Below are 21140 nucleotides of genomic sequence, written 5' to 3' on the forward strand. Positions count from 1 at the left end.
GTTGTGGCTCGTGGGCTCCAGAGTGCATAGGTTCTGTAGTTGCAGTATGCGGGCTCTCTAGTTGTGGCGCGTGGGCTCAGTAGTTGCAGCACGTGGGCTTAGTTGCCCCGTGGCATGTGGGATCTTAGTCCCCTGACCAGGGATCGAACCCATATCCCCAAATTGGAAGGCAGATTCTTAACCACTGGACCACCAGGGAAGCCCCCTCATTGCTTTAAATTTAAATTAGACACTTTCATTTACAGCTCAGGAAATTTTATATGAAAAATATCCCAGTTTCTCTTGAAAATCAGAATATTTGCAGCCTCAACTCTCATCCTCTGGTTACGTAAACTGCACAGTGGTCACTTTTTTGACAGGACAAATGCATTCCAGGTCACCCAAATCCTCACCACTCACTATTTTTCTTTTACCTGGCCTCTTTTACTCATCTCTGTTACTGGTCTGCCCCAGACATCTGTGTGTTCACCCTCTGTTAGACAATATCCAGGAGCTACAGAGTAGCTAAATTGAAGCAATTTATTCTGAAACTCCTCACTGTGCTGGTTATAAATTTTAAAAAGGAAAGTGAGAGTAAGAGGACACTCCATTCTAAAAATGCTAAGTCCAGGCTTAGGAATACCAGATGGGGTATAGTTAGATGCATTTATTTAATGTAAAAGGACCAAATGAGGACAGAGCACAAATCTCCAAATATAGTTTTATATTTTAAGCTTTCAATGTAACCTTTTTGAATGAATCTAGAAATTAAAGATCCCAATAACAGGATCCTATAATAATAATCCTAATAACAATGAAGGGATAAATGGATTCAAATTTTTTTTTTTCTGTTTGCTCCAAAGATCAGAGACAGCCTGAGGAAACATTATGGAGCAAATTTGGGAGAGCTCAGATTTTGCCAATTTAGAGGGAAGAACTTCTTAATGGAGAACTGACTGAAACTGTAATTAACTAACGAATTTTCATTATGAATTTCCAGCTTCCTGAGGTGTTAGGAGGCTGGGCAACAACTCAGCAGGGATGCTGAAGCAGGGATGCACGCGTGTGGCAGCCAGGAGGAATCTGTCATAGGCACCCCCCGTGCCCAGATTCTATGATACAATGAAGTACCTAGGTGTTTAGCTAGTCAGAAATTTGATCACAGAATAGAAAAAGAGAGGAGGAACTAACTCAACAATAAATCATGGGTAACCCAAGGGGATCTGAGCATCTCTGGCACTCTGTCTTTAGTCTCCAGGACCAAGGAAGTTGCTGCAGGTACAGAGGATACAACAAAGTAGGCCACAAGGAGTGGTGAATAAAAGAAGTTGGAAGGAAATGAAAAATAAATAAAAAAAAAAAAGTTGGAAGGGATATCAGCAAGGGATGCGGGGAGAACTGGTGTTTGCCTGAAAATAATTCCTTCTTTACATTACGCTGTTAGGTGATAAGTTATATTTAATGGGTTAAAGGGTGTTGATGGGCGCATCCATGTTACGTGAGGAGCTCTATTTCACACTAAAAAACACTAGCAGAGGAAGGTGTCAATCACTGACAGAAGAAAAGGGAGGTAGGAGTGGCATAAAGAAAGAAAAGTGGGAGTTCCCTGGTGGCCTAGTGGTTAGCATTCTGGGCATTCACTACTGTGGCCTGGGTTCAATCCCTGGTTGGGAACTGAGATCCCATAAGCCGTGTGGCACAGCCAAAAAAAAAAAAAAAAAAAAAAAAGCATATTCAATGATTATTCATAAAATCTTGATAAGCAGAAGAAAGAGAAAAGCATTCCATACCTTGTGTCTGGATTTTGAAAACATCAGTCCTAGCTTTCTCCTTGAGGATGAGCCCCAGAGCTGCCTGGCATAAAAATTCTTTGGCTGTGGTCTTCCGTTGGGGCAACAGTTCTTTGTGGTGCTGAGGGATGAAATCGGTGTGCACGTTCCCAGCTTCAAACTCTGGGTGGCCAGACAGTTTGAGGAGGAAGTCAATGTTGGTGTTCAGCCCAACAATCTAGGGGAAAAAAAAGCCAATGTCCCCAGTGAGTGGGGAAAACAACATATTCAGAAAAACGTTTCTATGGCATCTGCTCTTTCTACTAAGTATTTTCTACTATGAATAACCCTCAGAAAAAACAAAACGAAAAAACCCACTTCACCATCACTATACATCTGCACATAACACTATGTAATTTACTATGATAAAGACAATGTAGGAAATGGGGTTGGGTAGGTAGTGTGGAGATGTTTAATTGACTCAGGTTAGGAAAGCCAGTAAACGTTAAGAAACTTAAATGAGATTTACTTGCAAGATATCAAAGACTTGCTGCTCAGAACACACCCACGAAATAGGAATACCGCAAACAGAGTAAGATTGCTGCGCTGGGGATGGGTAGGATTATACGACCTGAAAAGAGCTTCCTTCCAACACTAAAATCCAACTTTGACACTGATATAAAAAGTTAAAAAGGTATAAAATTAACCCAAATCCACCCAATAAATAGGATCCCAGGCAAAACTGCTATCTAAGACTTGGGTTCATTCATTCATTCACTCATTCATCCATTCATTCATTTATTTTATAGCCATTTACTGAGTGCCTTTTAGGTGCCAGGCCCTGACCTGGATACTGCAGACACAGTGAGGAACAAAACACAGTGAGGAACAAAACACAGTCCTTGCCTCCACATTCAAGGGACAGATGACAGCAATATCTATAAACAAATATCTAATATAATGGCAGGTGATATGAAGAAAAAGAAGGCTGGCTAAAGGAAGAGAGAACAGCAAAGGGTTCTGTGGGGTGGCCTGGAAGGACTCTGAGGGTCACAGTGAGCAGGGCTCAGGATGGTGAGGAGGCAGTCATGTGGGGGAAGAATATTCTGGAAGGGAGAACGGGAACACATGGCTCCATGCTGGGGTGTCTAAGGAGTAGCAAAGAGGCCAGTGTGGGTGGAGCCACAGAAAAAAAGAGGTTTGATCAAATTCACAATATATAATAATTTGAATATCATGGGTTAATAAGAAGTCCTTCTATGAAGCTAAATCAATGTGGTATGGGACTTACTGCACCAAGGAAATGAATGGCTACAGAAAAGCAACAAACTCTTTCAAATGGATAAGACTGATCTTCCTTCACAGAAAATAACACCAGACGATAGGCCACACGCGTGTCTTGGCCTCATCTACAGGATGAATAGAAATTTCATACTGAGGTTAACGCTGATGCTAATAGTTTTAGTCTTGCAATCTTTCTTTTCTAGCTGAAATTAAGAAGTCCTCAAACTCTATTCTGACCCATGGGAAATTCTCCCATGTGAAATTATTCTGTTCGTGACATATGGGTAATTGGAGGAAATAAGTTGACAAGGACAAAGTTGACCAATCGTGACAGTCACGCTTGGCTGTAGAGATGCAGAGAACAACAGGGCCACTGACACAGCCCCAGGTCACTCACACTGTACTGTCGAAGGCTGTACCGCAGTTTCGTCAAGGCTGCCTGGCGATCTTCAGCCCACACAACCAGCTTTGCAATCATGGGGTCATAATGCACTGAAACTTCATCTCCTGAAATTGAAAAACCACAGTAACCAAAGTTAAAGAGAGAAAATATGTTAAGTAAGGCATTCTCCTGGGGCTTTATGTACATTTCACACTTAATCCTCACAAACTCCTGCACCACAGATATCCTTACCACCATTTTATTCATTAGGAACTGAGGCTCACTGGGGGTTTAAAAACAGAAGTTGTTAAGGAGGGTGTGGCCATCCAAGAGCACCACGCCCCAAACAGTCATTCAATGACACATAGGCTGGTTTTCCTCATCTTATCTTCGTCTGAAGCTTCTTTTCCCTTCTCATTTTAGGAAGTCAGTACAAACTCCTTCTACCCTCTCATATCACAATCACTTCTGTCTTTGGCATTTCCTTCCCTCCACCCCCTCAGTTTCCTCATCAGAAAAAAAGGACAATTCCTCTATCCTATATGCTTGTTGGGAGGATTGACAATCAAGTGCCAAATGCCATACCTGGCAGAGCTGATAAACAAATAGCAGCTGACATTACTGTGACCAGAGTCTCAGAGAACAAGAATGTGAACCATGCACATCTCACTGGTTAGAATGGTTCAAGACAAAAGGATGTGGTGTATTACATAGAATACTGTTCTAGGACCTTTCTGTGATTTTGACAGGCCACTGGACCCCTCTGAACCCCAGAGTCTTCATCTGTAGAATCAAGGGGTTAGATCACACTCCTTTATCCACCCATCCATCCACCCACCCACCTACCAACACATATTGAACACCTTCTAGGCCTAGGGTTGAGTAAAGTCCTGAAATTATAACATAGAAGACATAGTCCCTCTCTTAAGACTCTTATAGTCTAATGGAGAAGCTAGACAACGAGTAAAAGATCATCATAAGATAATATAAAAGGGCAATGCCCAAGGAATACACAAGGGACTCAGGGAACACAAAAGAGCAGGGTTGGGGAAAGCTTCTTAGACTAGATTATCCTCCTCAGTGCCAGGATGTGAATCTGGGAGTCTGTTTTAGAATTATATCTCTGTTATCCTTTGAGCACCTTTATTAAAGTATATTGCAAGCTTTGCTTGCCTCACAGATTCTTTTTTTTCTATTGCAAGTTCCCTCTTCTCTCTATGATGAGACGCTGATATGAAAAAATTTTCTGACTACCAAATTTTGCTGTGGGTTAGCCAGAATTCTCAAAATGCTGCCAGTTTATCATTAAGAAGTCCTCATTCATTTTGGCTTTCCAGACCCTATACAATTTGCTTTCATTATGTATCTCCAGCCATATCTCCAACTACTCACTGTCCTGAACCCTTTTCTCCAGCCACATATTTTCTCACAGTTCTTCAAACACATCTTTAGTTAAATCCTCTTTTCTTTACCTTTCTGTAGGCTGTTAAATCTGCCTACTCAAATCCACTCCAGACTTCCTCTTAGAAGCGTGTCCTGATTATACCAGCCTAACATAACCTGTTATTCCTGAGAATTGCTGTATTTTATCACTCACCATCTGTATAACTTCTCTGGCAACTAAAGTTAAGGTGGCAGTAGACAGTGGTGGCTCAGAGCATAAAACCTGGAGCCAGAAGCCTGGGTCTGAATCTTGGCTCCAAGAGTGACCTTGGACAAGTCACTTCTCTGTGCCCTGGCTTCCTCATCTGGAAAATGGAGTGATAATAACATCTATTCATAGGGTAGTTCTCATAGTTAAAGGAGCCCAGGTAGAAAAATCACCTAGAACAGTGCCTGTGCATAGTAAGTACTAAATAACTGTTATGACCATCATTATTCATCATATGTGAATCGTGATAGTTCTTGCACTGTCATTTTTTTCTTTTCTTTCTTTTAGTTATTACTGTTTAGCTTGCACTAAATTCATTTATTAATTTTTCAGCTTGACTTTCAGTACCTTGAAGGCAGAGTGCCTTGGACATAGCAGTTATCAGTCACCTTAAATTATATTTGGAACTAGGCAAAGTAAAAAATATAAAACAGTACCCACAAAATATTTGTTGCTTAGGCTTCACTAAGTGCTGCTGCATTTCAAAAAAGAGAGTAGTACTGCTTAAAAATACTATTATTTAAAAATGACTATTCCAGAAGGAAAAGTAAAGATTACAGAGAAATCAATTAAATCCTTTATTTTTAAAGCACACTAGATATATCCACAAGACAGGGAAAAGACCCCATACAAAGCCAATAATGTACTAACAATTTTTAAACACTGAGACTTTTTGCTTTATTTCACTTTACCTTGCCGTACTCCAGTTTCAATCCTAGTGGCAAGGTCTGCTCGAGGGGTGGAGAGATGCACTAATGGTCCAGCCCCTGGCATGAAGTTATTGTTAGGATCTTCTGCATATATTCTAGCTTCAAAGGCATGGCCTCGCAGAGTTATCTCTTCCTGGCTCAAAGGAATCTTCTCTCCTGCTGCAATCTGGTAAAAGAAGAGTATGTGCTTCTTATGAATATCCACCTTCTAGCAGCTATGAGACTTAGTCGACGGTCTTATCCTTTTCTATGTAAAATGTACATCAGGACTTTATAGTGAAGCCAAATAAAAACTCTTATTTTATCCACCTACTCGAGTATTGGGCAAAAGCAAAAGTAGATTAAAAAACAGATGCAGCTTGAAAATACTGTACTAATTACAATGGGTTTCTAGAATTTTTAAATAGAGAAAACAGGCAAACCAATGACTAAATCACAAATATAAGTATCAGTGCTTTTTTAATATAATGAAAACTGAAATTTCTTACTGGCAAGATATTCTCAGTTTTCATTTAAAACATTAGCACTGTTACCAAATCAAGCTTTTTTATAGTAAATTATTAGATGGTGTTTAGGACTATTTTCACAGCTATGCCTAAAGCGTGGCATTAGTCATCTTTGTCATCTTCATCACCAAGTGATCAAGCAAAACAAAGAGTGGAACATGATGTTTTTAAAATTTTGTTATGTTTATGTATATTGCAAGATACCAGATTATAAACAGGATGATCAGCATTGTTTACCACTACTGTAATTATTATTATTTTGGCTCTTATATACTAATACAACAAATCTCTCTCTTCAACTAATATAACTTGGAAAAGGCTATTAGAGGGCACACTGTCACTCTCTTCTCTCTTCCCTTAAGTTTTCCTCCAAGATGAGAAAATAACAAACTGAGATGGCAAAAGATACAGGGAAAATCTCTAACTTAGCAGCACACTGAACTAGACAGGTGTAAAACAAGTGTAAAACAAGCAAAAGTCTCATCTCTTTAAATCTGTAGATAAGAAAAATCAGCAACCACAACAGTGAAAATGAAAGGAAAATGGACTAAATTGAATGGCTTTATGCCATGGTGTTTGGAACCACAGACTCTGCAGCCGTATTGCCTGGGTTCAAATTCTGTCTCTATACTTATTCCGTTCTGGGCGTACTCATATTCTGGGTAAGTTTCTGTAACCTCTTAATGCTTCAGAGAAAAATGCCTGGCATAAAGTAAGCACTATGTAAGTGTTAGCTATTATTATTTCATTCTTATCCTTTATAATAAAATACTCTTTAATGTTCTAATAAAGAATTCTATTTCAAAAAAAAATAGAATTCTATTTGTTTTAGTATAAAAAAGGAAAAGAATGACCATATGTCCGTATTCTAAGATGTGATCTTATTGCTGACTATATAGCGCAATTTCAACCTGGCTATCTTTGCCTATCTGTTTTCCTCTGAAGTTGGCTTCTATATGGGCCCAGAAGAGACTAGCCCAACCATGCCTCTGGGTACTTAGAAATTTGTACCATCTGAGTTTTCTGGGGCTTAGACATTGACTCTTTGGAAGCCCTGGACCTTGGATATTTCACCAGCGTCTCCTGAAACTACTAACCATCTGAACCTGCAGCCTGGGAACTCACATCATTGCACCCTTGCTCTAAGACGCTGGTGACCCCAGAGACAGGTCCTGGAGCTTGAACTCTTGCCTCACCACATGGAGAGACCCCTTGTTTTACCTCTGTTTGGAAGCCAGACTCCAAAGTACCTTGAACACTGTAAACAAGGTCCAATGGCATCCCTAAGTTCTAGAAACCCTCCCCAGATGATAAAAGCCTATTTCTCTTTCTAAAGCTCTTACAGTTTCTTGACTTGCAGAAATAAATGTCTGCTGGTCCCCCTAATGTCCAAAAGCTTTCTTCTCTTTAATCCTTGGAAACCCTTTATCCTTCATGATTTCAAAATTCTGGACTCTCATGGTTACCACTTCAGAAAAAAATATTCTTTTCCTTGAATTCTGGAAACATAAGCACTCTTTCTACTAACACTTACTAGCCTGATGTGCCTGGTTTTCATTAGCTCCCAATGCCCAGAAGGCCCATAAGAATCTTATGGCTTAATTAAAACCACCAATCATCCCCAATGAACCAGCAAAAGGAACATTATATTATTGTCCACAGAAGTTCTGCAAAGACAAAATTATCAAAATAATCACGACTTTAGCATCACAACGTGGAAAAAATAATTTCGTTTCAGGATATATAAAGAACCAAGAATCCTACAGAGATCAAGAATATTCATACTACCTAAAAACATTTTTTATATTAAACAACAGGTGGTAAAAATCTACTGTTTTCAATAAAGAGAACAAAACAGACTAAGTTATTATCATTAATATTTGAAGGAATAAGCTTGTAGAATTCAGATTCAGGCCACTGACGAAAAGCTGTAGACTAAAGACTTCAGTAAAATTCAGTAGATGTGTCACAGAAATGTTAAGTGCTTTAAAATTTTCTAAACATTTACTCTGAATGGCTACATTTATCCCTTCATGGGCCATCAACAGTCTGTCAGCACTTGCACGTGGACCCCTCTGTTAATCTAGACCCTTCCCTTGGCTCTTCATTCCCACCTTTTCCTTAGCTTATTTCACCTTGGCTAGCATCTGTCCTACCTCTAAAATCTCATGATGGCCTGGACCTGAATGATGTGGTCTCAGGGCACAAGGCTTTGTGTTGAGACAGAGTGGTCACAAGCAAGCCTCAGTGACAGCAGTTCGCCTGCTGGCTGCCCCATGTCTAAGGGGGAAAGATGGTAAGTGACAGATTAGGAATCTGGGTTCATAAAGTGCATCAAATGTAATGCCACCTTTAACCTCCCATTTTCCTATCCTCATGACAACCACTAAGAATTGAACCCTTGTCCAAAGCGATGCCTCCTTTTAAGAGGTTTTAAGAAGGGAATGTATTCTTGACACTGACTTTTTTTTTTTTTTTTTTTTCCGGTACGCGGGCCCCTCACTGTTGTGGCCTCTCCCGTTGTGAAGCACAGGCTCCAGATGCGCAGGCTCAGCGGCCATGGCTCACGGGCCCAGCCACTCTGCGGCATCTGGGATCTTCCCAGACTGGGGCAGGAACCCGTGTCCCCTGCATTGGCAGGCGGACTCTCACCCCCTGCCCCCCCAGGGAAGCCCCTCGACCCTGATTTTTTTTTTTTTTTTTTGCAGTACGCGGGCCTCTCACCGCTGTGGCCTCTCCCGCCGCGGAGCACAGGCTCCGGACGCGCAGGCCCAGCGGCCACGGCCCACGGGCCCAGCCGCTCCGCGGCACGCGGGACCCTCCCGGACCGGGGCACGAACTCGCGTCCCCTGCATCGGCAGGCGGGCTCCCAACCACCGCGCCACCAGGGAAGCCCTCGACACTGATTTTTGACAGAAAAAATACTCCCACCCTAAGCTGCCATTCCACCAAGTCAGTTCCTGTGATCATCTCAGTAACAGGATGTTCCACTTGCAGCCTTGTATTCATCTCCATGAAGTAGAAATTGTGCTTTGAGTCCATAATAAACTCCACGGTTCCTAAATACAAAATACAGTGGTCACATTTCAACAATATATAATCAGTAGGAATCAAAATCTTTCTTGATAGATTATATCGTTTTACAGCTGCCTTCATTCAATGGTAAACATTTTGCATTTCATGAAGAAAACATCTCACATTTTGCAGCAGCAAATGATTCTCAATCAGAAATATGGAGCCACATGAAATTTAACAGTAGAAAAGTATATTTGGGGTTTTAAGCAAATGGTAAGCCCAGGTTATGAATCAGTCTCAACTGTTGTAGCAGTTAGAACATGGTTGGACCATGTGTTACTGCTTCTGTGTACCAAGATCCCTGGAAACCTCACTGTGACATCCCCTCTCACTCTAACTCTGTGGAGGAAAACACAACATTTTTTTCTCCTGACTATGCGCTTTGGAAGTGTCTTTAAAAGTCCTTTTTCTAGTCACCCACTGGGAGATTACTTAGTAACTAAACACTATGTTAATGTCTTATCTAGTGACATTCTATTAAGTACTACACTTCCCCCAACTTTATTAAGGTATAATTCCAGACAGTAAAATTTATCTATTTTAAATATTGTGTGCTGAGTTTCAGCAATTGAATACAGTCATATAACCACCACCACAATGAAAATACAACATACTTCCATCATCTAAAACATTCCCTTGTTCCCTTTGCAGTCAGTCCCTTCCCCAGGCCCCAGCTCCAGGCAATCACTGGTCTGCTTTCTATCACAGTTTTTTTCTAGAATGTCACATAAATGAAATCATATAGTCTACAGTCTTTTGTGTTTGAATTTTTTTCACTTAGCCTAAGGCTAATTCCATATAATTTAAAACTTTGCTTTTCAAACTGTGGATCACAACCTATTAGTGGATTGTAAAAATTTAGTGAAGACTTCCAGTTTCTGGCCCAGCATGGAAGGAACTTAGAAGTTGCCATTCCATTCTGACAACAAGAAAATGCTGAATAAGATGAAAAATCAACAACTCTTCTTAGATGCATCACAGACATGAGGTTACAAGGCAAACTGCTGCCCCCCAAATTAGAGAGACAGAAAGGTGAAAACAGAGATTCACAACTTATTGGAACAGAAACCCATGAGCAAAACCCTCTGTGGGAACACATACTGGAGAAGGAAAACCTGGACTGTAATCGACAAATTGCTGGAGGCTCAGTGTGGACAGTTCCAAGAGTTAAAAACTCCAGGGGGGACCAAGTTATAGGGAGCTCCAAACACTTTTATAAGTTTTACCTCCAGAAGCTCTACCAGGTCCTCACAGTGAACACTGGAGAAAAAACCCCTTGAGTTCCCAGCAGTGGGAGGGGAAAACGAACCATATGAAGTATGCCAGAGTTCTGTTCTTCTGAACAAGATCCGTCCTTAAGAGAAACTATTTTATTAGAGCCTAAACTATTGGGATTTTATCAGGGCCTAATTAATGTAACTGAGGGAAGAGAAATACACAACTCCAGCCATTCTGTCCCACAGAAGGGAATAAATAAAAAACAAATAAACAAAAACCAACTGAAAAACACTGATGAAGTTCACAGTCCAGAGCACAAGCTCACCAAAAGACTTAGACTGAATCACAGGTCTGCAGAACATTTCACCTTCCCTGTACCTAACCACTACACTACTAAAGACCTATTTACCACAGTTCCTTTTACCTGGTACATCAACGTCTGGCTATCAAGAACAAATTACATGGCAACCTAAGAGGCAAAAAACACAGTTTAGAGAGACTGAAAAAGCATCATAACCAGACTCAGATATGATAGAATTATAATTATCATAATTATCTGATAGAATTATCAGAACAAGAATTTTAAAACCCTTTAATTAATATGTTAAGGGTTTTAATGGAAAAGTACACAACATGTAAGAACAGTTAAATATAAGTAGACATGGAATTTTTTTTTTTTTTTTTTTTCTGCGGTACGCAGGCCTCTCACTGTCATGGCCTCTCCCATTGCGGAGCACAGGCTCCGGACACGCAGGCTTAGTGGCCATGGCTCACGGGCCCAGCCGCTCCGCGGCATGTGGGATCTTCCCGGACCGGGGCACGAGCCCGTGTCCCCTGCACCGGCAGGTGGACTCCCAACCACTGCGCCACCAGGGAAGCCCAGACATGGAAATTTTAAGAAAGAAAAAAAAACTTCTAAAGATCAAACATACCATAAGAGAAATGAAGAATGCCTTTGATGGACTTATCAGTAGATTGCACACAGCCAAGGAAAGAATCTCTGAGCTTGAGGATATGACAACAGAAACTTCCAAAATTAAAATCAAAGAGAAAAAAGACTGAAAAAAACCAGAATAGAATATCCAAGAACTGTGGAGAACTAGAAAAGGTGTAACATATGCATAATGGGAATACCATTAGATAAGTAAAGAAAGGAACAAAAGCAGTATCGGAAGCAATAATGACTAAAAATTAATGTTGGACACTGAATCACTGATCCAGGCAGGTCAGAGAACACAAAGCAGGATAAATGCCAGAAAAACTACACCTAGGCAAACTATACCTATAATATCATTTTCAAAGTACAGAAAATCAAAAATCCTGAAAGAACCCAAGGAAAAACAACACCTTACTAATAAAGGAGAAAAGATAAGAATTACATCTGACTTCTCAGAAACCGTGCATCCAAGGACAGCAGAGTGAACTATTTAAAGTGTTGTCTAAAAAAACCATCAAGGGCTTCCCTGGTGGCGCAGTGGTTGAGAGTCCGCCTGCCGATGCAGGGGACACGGGGTTGTGCCCCAGTCTGGGAAGATCCCACATGCTGTGGAGCATCTGGGCCCGTGAGCCATGGCTGCTGAGCCTGCATTGTGCCCCAGTCTGGGAAGATCCCACATGCCGCGGAGTGGCTGGGCCCATGAGCCATGGCCACTGAGCCTGCATGTCCGGAGCCTGTGCTCTGCAATGGAAGAATCCGCCTGCCAATGCAGGGGACACGGGTTCGAGCCCTGGTCCGGGAAGATCCCACATGCCGCAGAGCGGCTGGGCCCGTGCACCACAACTACTGAGCCTGCACTCTAGAGCCCGCAAGCCACAACCACTGAAGCCTGTGTGCTTAGAGCCCGTGCTCCGCAACGAGAAGCCACCACAATGAGAAGCCCGCGCACCGCAACGAAGAGTAGCCCCTGTTCGCCCCAACTAGAGGAAGCCCATGTGCAGCAATGAAGACCCAACACAGCCAAAAATAAATAAATAAATGAATAAATAAATAAATTTCAAAAATCTATAAAGTCAGCCAAGTATAAAAAAAAAATCATCAACCTATAATTCTGTACCTTGTTAAGTTATCCTTCCAAAGTGAAGGAGAAATAAAGACTATCTTAGATAAACAAAAATTGAGAGAAATTATTGGCAGTAGACTTGCCCTGCAAGAAATGTTAAAAGAAGTTCTTCGTAGAGAAGGAAATGAAATAGGGTCAATAATCCAAGACGTAACAATATTTAATGTTTACGCATCTGAAAACAGGGTGTCAAAATACATCAGGTAAAGACTAAGAACTGCAAGAATAAATAGATGAATCCACTAATCAATTGGAGACTTTAATACCCCTCTATTAGAAATGGATAAACCCAGCAGGCAGAATATTAGTAAGGACATAGATGAACTCAATAGCACAGTCAATAAAATGGAATAATTGACATCTATAGACTAATTCATCCAACAACAGCAGATTACATATTGTCATACTTGCATGAAACAATCACCATGACAGACCACATTCAGGGCCATAAAAAAAGACCTTAACAAATTTAAAAGAATAGATAATATATAATGTCTGCTCTCAGACCACAATTAAACTAAAAATCAATAAATTGAACTAGAAATCATAACAGAAAGATAGCTGGAAAAAAATCCCCAAATACTTGCAGATTAAACAACACACTACTAAATAACACGTGTCAAAGAAGAAATCTCAAAAGAAATCTAAAAATTGTTTAAACTAGATGAAAATGAGGATACAACTTTTCAAAATTTGTGAGATGCATAGAAAGCAGTACTTAGATGGCAAAGTATAGCATTGAATCCATATATTTGAAGAGAAGAAAGATCTAAAATTAATCTAAGCTTCTATTTTAGGAAACTAAAAAAGGAAAAGCAAATTAATTCCAAGGAAAACAGAAGAAAATAAATAATAGAGTAGAAATTCATGAAACTGAAGACAGAAAATAGAAAAAAAATCAACAAAACCAAAAGTTGGTTCTTTGAAAAGATCAATAAAAGTGATAAGCCTCTAGACAGGCTATCTAAGAAAAAAAGAGGACAGAAATTACTAATATCAGACATGAAGGAAGGGAACATCACTACAGACCTTATGAACATTAAAAGGATAATAAGGGAATATTATTAACAACATTATGCTCACAAATTTAATAACCTAGATGAAATGGGCCAATCCCTTGAAAGACACAATCTGCCAAAACTCACACAAGCAAAAAACAGACAATTTAAATAGGCCTATATCTATTAAAGAAACTGATAAATCACTAATAACCTTCAAAACAGAAAGCAGCAGGCCCAGATTGGTTCACTGGTAAATTCTACCAAACACTGAAGGCAGAATTTATACCAATTTTCTACAATCTCTTCCAGAACACAGAATTTTTCCTAACTCATTCTATGAGGCCAGCATTACCTTAATACCAAAACCAAAGATGCTACAAGAAAACTACAGAACAATATCTCTTAAGAACACTGATGAAGTAATCCTCAGGAAAATATTAGCAAATCAAATCCAACAATGTATAAAAATCCCACCATGACCAGGTAGGATTTATCCCAGGTATGCAAGCTGGTTCAACATTAGAAAATCAATTAACATAATCTATCACATCAACAGGCTAAAGAAAAACCATGTGATCATATCAAGAAATGCAGAAAAAGCATGTGATGAAATCTAGTACCCAATTATAATAAAAACTCTCAACAAACCAGGGACAGAGGGGAACTTCCTCAATTTGATAAAGAAGATTTACAAAAACCTACAGCTACCATCATACTTAATGGTGAGAAACTAGAAGCCTTCCCCCTAAGATCAGAAATAAGGCAAGGATGTCCACTCTCACCACTCCTTTTCAACATCATACCAGAAGTCCTATCTAATACAGTAAGACAAGAAAAGGAAATAAATGGTATATAGATTGGGAAAGAAGAAATAAAACTGACTGTTCACAGATGACTTGATCATCTTTATAAAAAATTCAAAAAAGTTGACAAAAAAACCTCCTGGAACTAATAAGTGACCATATCATAGTTGCAGGGTACAAGGTTAATATACAAAAGTCAATTGTTTTCCGACATACCAGCAAACAAGTTGAATTTGAAATTAAAAACACAATACTATTTACATTGGCACACTCCCCCATGAAATAGGTATAAATCTAACAGAATATGTATAAGATCTACATGAGGAAACTATAAAATTCTGGTAAAAGAAGTCAAAGAAGAATTAAATAAATGGAGAAATATTCCATGTTCATGGGTAGGAAGACTCAACATTGTCAAGACGTCAGTTCTTCCCAACTTGTTATATAGAGTCAATGCAACCCCAATCAAAATCCCAGCAAGTTATTTTGTGGATATCAGAAAACTGATTCTAATGGTTATACAGAGAGGCAAGAGACCCGAATAACCAACTCAGTCTGACAAAATGACAAAATGGGAAGACTGACACTATCTGAATTCAAGACTTACTGTAAAGCTACAGTAATCAAAACAGTGAAGTACCAGTGAGAGAACAAATAGATCAGTGCAACAGAATAGAGAGTCCAGAAATAGACCCACATAAATATAGACAACAGATCTTTGACAAAGGAGCAAAGGCAATACAATGGAGAAAAAACAGTCTTTTCAAGAAACGGTGCTGGAACAACTGGGCAACTACATGCAAAAAAAATCTCAACACAGACCTTACAAAACTTAACTCAAAATGGTTCAAAGACCTAAATGTAAAACACAAAACCATAAAACTCCTAGAAGACGACACAGGAAAAAACCTAATTGACCTCGAGCACGGTGATGTCCTTTTAGATACAACAGCAAAGGCATGATCCATGAAAAAAATAATTGATAAACTGGACTTCACTAAAATTAAAAACTTCTGCTTGGCGAAAGACAATGTCAACAGAATGCAAAAACTAGCCACAGACTGAGAGGAAATATTTGCAAAAGGTACATCTGATGAAGGACTGTTATCTAATATATAAAGAAACCTTAAAGCTCGAAAATAAGAAAGCAAACAACCCAATTAAAAAATGGGCAGGGCTTCCCTGGTGGCGCAGTGGTTGAGAATCTGCCTGCCAATGCAAGGGACACGGGTTAGAGCCCTGGTCTGGGAAGATCCCACATGCCGCGGAGCAACTAGGCCCGTGAGCCACAACTACTGAGTCTGCGCGTCTGGAGCCTGTGCTCCGCAACAAGAGAGGCCGCAACAGTGAGAGGCCCGCGCACCGCGATGAAGAGTGGCCCCCGCTCACTGCAACTAGAGAAAGCCCTCGCACAGAAACGAAGACCCAACACAGCCAAGAATAAATAAATTAATTAATTAATTAAAAAAAAATATATGGGCAAAGACCTGAAGAGACACCTCACCAAAGACATACAGATGGCAAGTAAGCATATGAGAAGATGCTCCATATCATATGTTATCAGGAAAATGCAAATTAAAACACTGAGATACCACTACACACGCATTAGAATAGCCATAATCTGGAACACTGACAATACAAAATGCTGGTGAGGATGTGGAGCAACAGGAACTCTCATACTCTGCTGGTGGAAATGCAAAATGGCACAGCCACTTTGGAACACTTTGGCAGTTTCTTACAAAATTAAACATACTCTTACCATGTGATCCAGCAATCATACTTCTTCGTATTTACCCAAATGAATTGAAGCTGTGTCTACACAAAACCCTGTACACAGATGTTTATAGTAGCTTTATTTATAATTACCAAACTTGGATGTCCTTCAGTAGGTCAGAAGATAAGTAAACTGTGGTACATCCAGACAATGGAATATTATTCAACACTAAACAGAAATGAGCTATCAAGCCATGAAAAGATATGGAGGAAACTTAAATACATATTACTAAGTGAAAGAAGCCATCCTGAAAAGGCTACATACTGTATGATTCCAACTATGTAACATTTTAGAAAAGACAAAACTATAGAAGCAATAAAAAGATCAGTGGTTGTCAGGGGTTGGAGGCAGGGAGAAATGAAGAGCATATTTAGGGCACTGAGACTATTCTGTAAGATATTACAATGGTGTTTACATGTTGGACATGTGTCATTATACATTTCTCCAAACTCACAGAATGTACAACATCAAGAGTGAACCCTAATGTAATGAACCCTGGGTGATAATGATGTGTCCATGTAGGTTCATCAGTTGTAACAAAAGCACTGCTCTGGTGCAGGATGTCGACAGTGGGGGAGGCTATGTTGTGGGGGGACACGGGGTGTGGGAACTCTTTGAACTTGCTGCTCAATTGTGCTGTGAACCTAAAACTGCTCTAAAACATTTAAGTTTACTAATTTTGAAAAATGCAAAAAAATCATTTTAGCGATTTTATTTCAAAATAGGATAGAAAATATCAAATAGCATTATACAGAATTAGGCTAAGTACTGTTTAGTGACATTTTTCCTCCAATATACATGTATATAAACATAAACACGTTTACATACTGGTTCTCAACGTAAAATGTACTTCTTAATGTGGATATAGTCAAAAAAGTTTGAAAGCCAATGATTTCAAAGCTGTATGTTTCATTTGCCTTTCAAAACACAAATGAATTTTCCTCCTCCTCTGTTAGAAGCCAATGTTGACATACCTGCGCCAACATAATTTACAGCTTTAGCAGCTCTGACTGCAGCTTCTCCGAGCTTTTTTCTTACTTCAGGTTTAATACCAGGCTATGAAAAAATATTTGAAATAAATTTCCATTAGTACTTTGTTCTACTAGAAGTTTCCATTAAGATTCAATAGTATATTTCTATGTATCAAATATTGCATTAAAGAGATAAGGATAAATATCTAATGTTGTACATTTCATCATGAAATACTGTCTTATACCACAGTTCAACTGTCCCTATACCAAAGTTTAATGATTCTGTTAGTAATTTCTATGAATTGCAGATATTACTTAGCATAATGACATATCTCTGTCCCTTGAACCTACAAAATAACTATCTTTTCTTTTCTTTTTTTTTTTTGGCCGTGCTGTGCGGCTTGCAGGATCTTAGATCCCCAACTGGGGATGGAACCCAGGCCCACAACAGTGAAAGCACTTAGTCCTAACCACTGGACTGCCACAGAATTCCCCCAAATAACTCTCATGATCATATGTCCACTTAAAATTACGTATATCAATACAAAAACTTTGAATAATCTCTATTTGTTTCAAGATGATAAAGCAATCTGGGTCATATGCCAAATAATTATCTTGGAATAATGGTAAACGTTGAGATTACAAGTTAATAAGAAAGGTTCAGGGACTTCCCTGGCGGTCCAGTGGTTAAGATCTCGCACTTCCACTGCAGGGGGCGCAGGGAAATAAGATCCCGCGTGCCATGCATGGCGCGGCCAAAAAAAAAAGGTTCATAAAATGTATATCAATAAGTAGGCAAAGCCTTTTAACATTGTTAAATGGCTCTCTACAGATTTTTATTGAAGCAATCACTGCTTGAAAATAAGGCTTTATTGAAATTATTGTTGACATTTACTTCAGACGGTATAATATACTCTGCAACAGAAATTGAATTTTGAATACAATATGAGAATAACTAACTGATTAATCAGAAAACTTAGATCTCTGACCTTTTAGAAATACATATTGAAAAAAACATGCATATAACTTTGGACAAGAGGCCTACGGCAGTAGCAGATTCCAAAGAAATGTAAATCTGAAAATAGGTAATCCTAGGAGTAGGCCTTGACCCGGGTGACAACCTGAGTCAATCAAGAGGTAGACTCAGATGTAAACAATTATAAGGGGGCAAAAGTGGCCAAATGAGAGCAAATCCAAATCTCTCCTCTATACAACATAACCTTTAAGTTGGGAAGATGACTAATATATTTTAGGAACATCTGAAATATCAGTTAAAAGAATGTTCTTCATAAAAAATACATTCAATTAACAAGACCATTCCATTCCTCAAACACGCTAGTTAATTACAATTTAAAATCTGCATGGAAATGGTAGCTGTTCACTGTAAGTCAGATACTACTTGGATCAGATACCACCCAGAAGGATCATGGTCTTAGTGCGCCCTCAGTATGGCAGCCCCAGAATATCAACCCTTCCTCATCCCCAACACTGCAGTGAGGCTGTATTACTACTGGGGAATGGTTGTGCAGCAGGACTTTGGGGGAATACTAGCTTCACAGATTCCTGACCCAAAAGTCAGTGACTGAGATTTACAATATACAGAAGGTGACAAATTTCTTTACAAGATCCTTACCCCTGGGGCCTCCTCAATGATCTTCTGATGTCTCCTCTGTACACTACAGTCTCTTTCAAACAAGTACACAGCATTGCCATGGTGGTCACCAAACACCTGGACTTCCACATGCCTATTTAAAAACCCAATGAGAAGTTTCCATTTGTAGGTTGAACATTCAAGAAAAAAAATTATATATATGAAATGAGTGAGAAATAAGAAAAGACAGAAAACACTGGAGACCATATTTATGACCTCACAGTAGGGGCAAGTCACAAGTACAAACTGCCAAGGAAAAGACTGATAACTCTGAATATATCAGAATTACAAGTTACAGTCACAATTCATGTATCCTCAAAAAGTCAATGAAAACATATTTTTAATGATCAGGGGACTTTAAAAAAGCAACTCTTGGGGGATTCCCTGGTGGCGCAGTGGTTGAGAGCCCGCCTGCCAATGCAGGCGACACGGGTTCATGCCCTGGTCTGGGAAGATCCCACATGCCGCGGAGTGGCTGGGCCCGTGAGCCATGGCCGCTGAGCCTGCGCGTCTGGAGCCTGTGCTCCACAACGGGAGAGGCCACAACAGTGAGAGCCCCGCGTACCGAAGGAAAAACAAAACAAAACAAACAAAAAAAACACCAACTCTTACAGTCAGATTTTATAAACTAAGGTAGACTGGAAATTATAATGGCTCATCCATAGAAAGGTTAAGAAATAAATTTATATGGATCATTCGTTTTTTAAGAATATACTAACATTAAATCATAAAAAACTAAATAAAGAACTTTAACGTTGAGTATAAAATAGTAAAATGATCAGAAATCATATTAAGAGTAAATGCAGGACTTCCCTGGTGGCGGAGTAGTTAAGAATCTGCCTGCCAATGCAGGGGACGTGGGTTCGAGCCCTGGTCCAGGAAGATCCCACATGCCGCGGAGCAACTAAGCCCATGCGCCACAACTACTGAGCCTGTGCTCTAGAGCCTGTGCGCCACAACTACTGAGCCCTCATGCCACAACTACTGAAGCCCGTGTGCCTAGAGCCCATGCTCCACAAGAGAAGCCACCGCAATGAGAAGCCTGCTCACTGCAACTAGGGAAAAGCCTGTGTACAGCAATGAAGACCCAACACAGCCAAAAATAAATAAATAAATAACTTTATTTTTTAAAAAAAGAGTAAATGCGCATAACACTTAAGAAAATAAGGGTAACACAGACCATTTGGTGAACATGAAAGCATTCTTCTCAGGAGATTCATTCTGATATGTTCACACTGTAGTTCACCTCACACATTCACCACCATAATACAGAAATGAGTGACCAGCAAACATTTTTTTCTGTTGAGTTTTTAAAATAAAAATTGTCAAACATAGAAGAAATTTTTTAAAAGCCAGAAAGTCTTATAAATGTCCTATTTCAGCACAGTGGCTCATTTCTCTTCCTTTCTGTTTATCTCATGAAACACTTCATTAAACCACTTGGAAGAATTTTTTTTCTTGATATATCATTTCTACTGAATGTTCCATTTAAAAATTTCCCAACTTGTCCAACATATTCTCTTGACAAAATAATAGAAGCTGATTTCTTCCTTTTGGATGTGCTTCCTTGATCTTCCCTCCTATTTTTACTTACCCTTAAGCTACTAACACCAAACACATTCTTGCTATTATTATTTTGAATAAACTTATCAGTGAGATCAATTAAGAATAAAAAAACCAAGAGATTTTATTTTGCCTTTGTTTATTCTTTCTCTATCCCTCTTCCTTTCTTTAAAGAGATCCAAGTTTCTGACCTGCATCATTTTCCTTCTCCCTGAAGAACTTAACCATTTCTTGTAAAGCAAGTCTACTGGTGACAAATTCCCTCAATTTTTGCTTGTCTGAGGAAGTCCTTATTTCTCCTTCAAGTGTGAAGGATAATTTCACTGGACACAGAATTTATAGGTTGATTTTTTTTCTTTCAACCCTTTATAAATATTTTACTCCACTCTACTCTTTTTTTTTCTTGAAAATATGCAGTGTTTATTTTAACAGTCCACTCTATTCTTAAGTCTGATGTATTTCTTTTTTTAAAAAATTTGTTCACGACCCACTATTCTTCTTCTTTATTTTATTTTATTTTTTTATTTTTTGCGGTATGTGGGCCTCTCACTGCTGTGGCCTCTCCTGTTGCGGAGCACAGGCTCCGGACGTGCAGGCTCAGCGGCCATGGCTCACGGGCCCAGCCGCTCCGCGGCATGTGGGATCTTCCTGGACCGGGGCATGAACCCATGTCCCCTGCATCGGCAGGCGGACTCCCAACCACTGCGCCACCACGGAAGCCCTCTTCTTCTTCTTCTTTTTTT

At 39.5% G+C, this 21140-nt stretch overlaps 1 protein-coding gene across 1 annotated transcript in view; it reads right to left on the reverse strand.

The window, feature by feature from the left end:
* MCCC1 (methylcrotonyl-CoA carboxylase subunit 1) overlaps positions 1-21140 on the reverse strand; it is a 63212-nt gene that overhangs the window by 14117 nt on the left and 27955 nt on the right. Inside the window, exons 8-13 of the mRNA XM_007468924.1 lie at positions 18817-18928; positions 17187-17268; positions 9213-9340; positions 5758-5941; positions 3430-3539; positions 1770-1986 (exon numbers count right to left, since the gene is read on the reverse strand). Of these exons, the coding sequence (XP_007468986.1) occupies positions 1770-1986; positions 3430-3539; positions 5758-5941; positions 9213-9340; positions 17187-17268; positions 18817-18928 (833 nt within the window). The remainder of the gene's footprint in view (positions 1-1769; positions 1987-3429; positions 3540-5757; positions 5942-9212; positions 9341-17186; positions 17269-18816; positions 18929-21140) is intronic.

Source organism: Lipotes vexillifer, unplaced genomic scaffold (genome assembly GCF_000442215.2).
Source record: "Lipotes vexillifer unplaced genomic scaffold, Lipotes_vexillifer_v1.1 scaffold263, whole genome shotgun sequence".
Classification (NCBI taxonomy): Eukaryota; Metazoa; Chordata; class Mammalia; order Artiodactyla; family Lipotidae; genus Lipotes; species Lipotes vexillifer.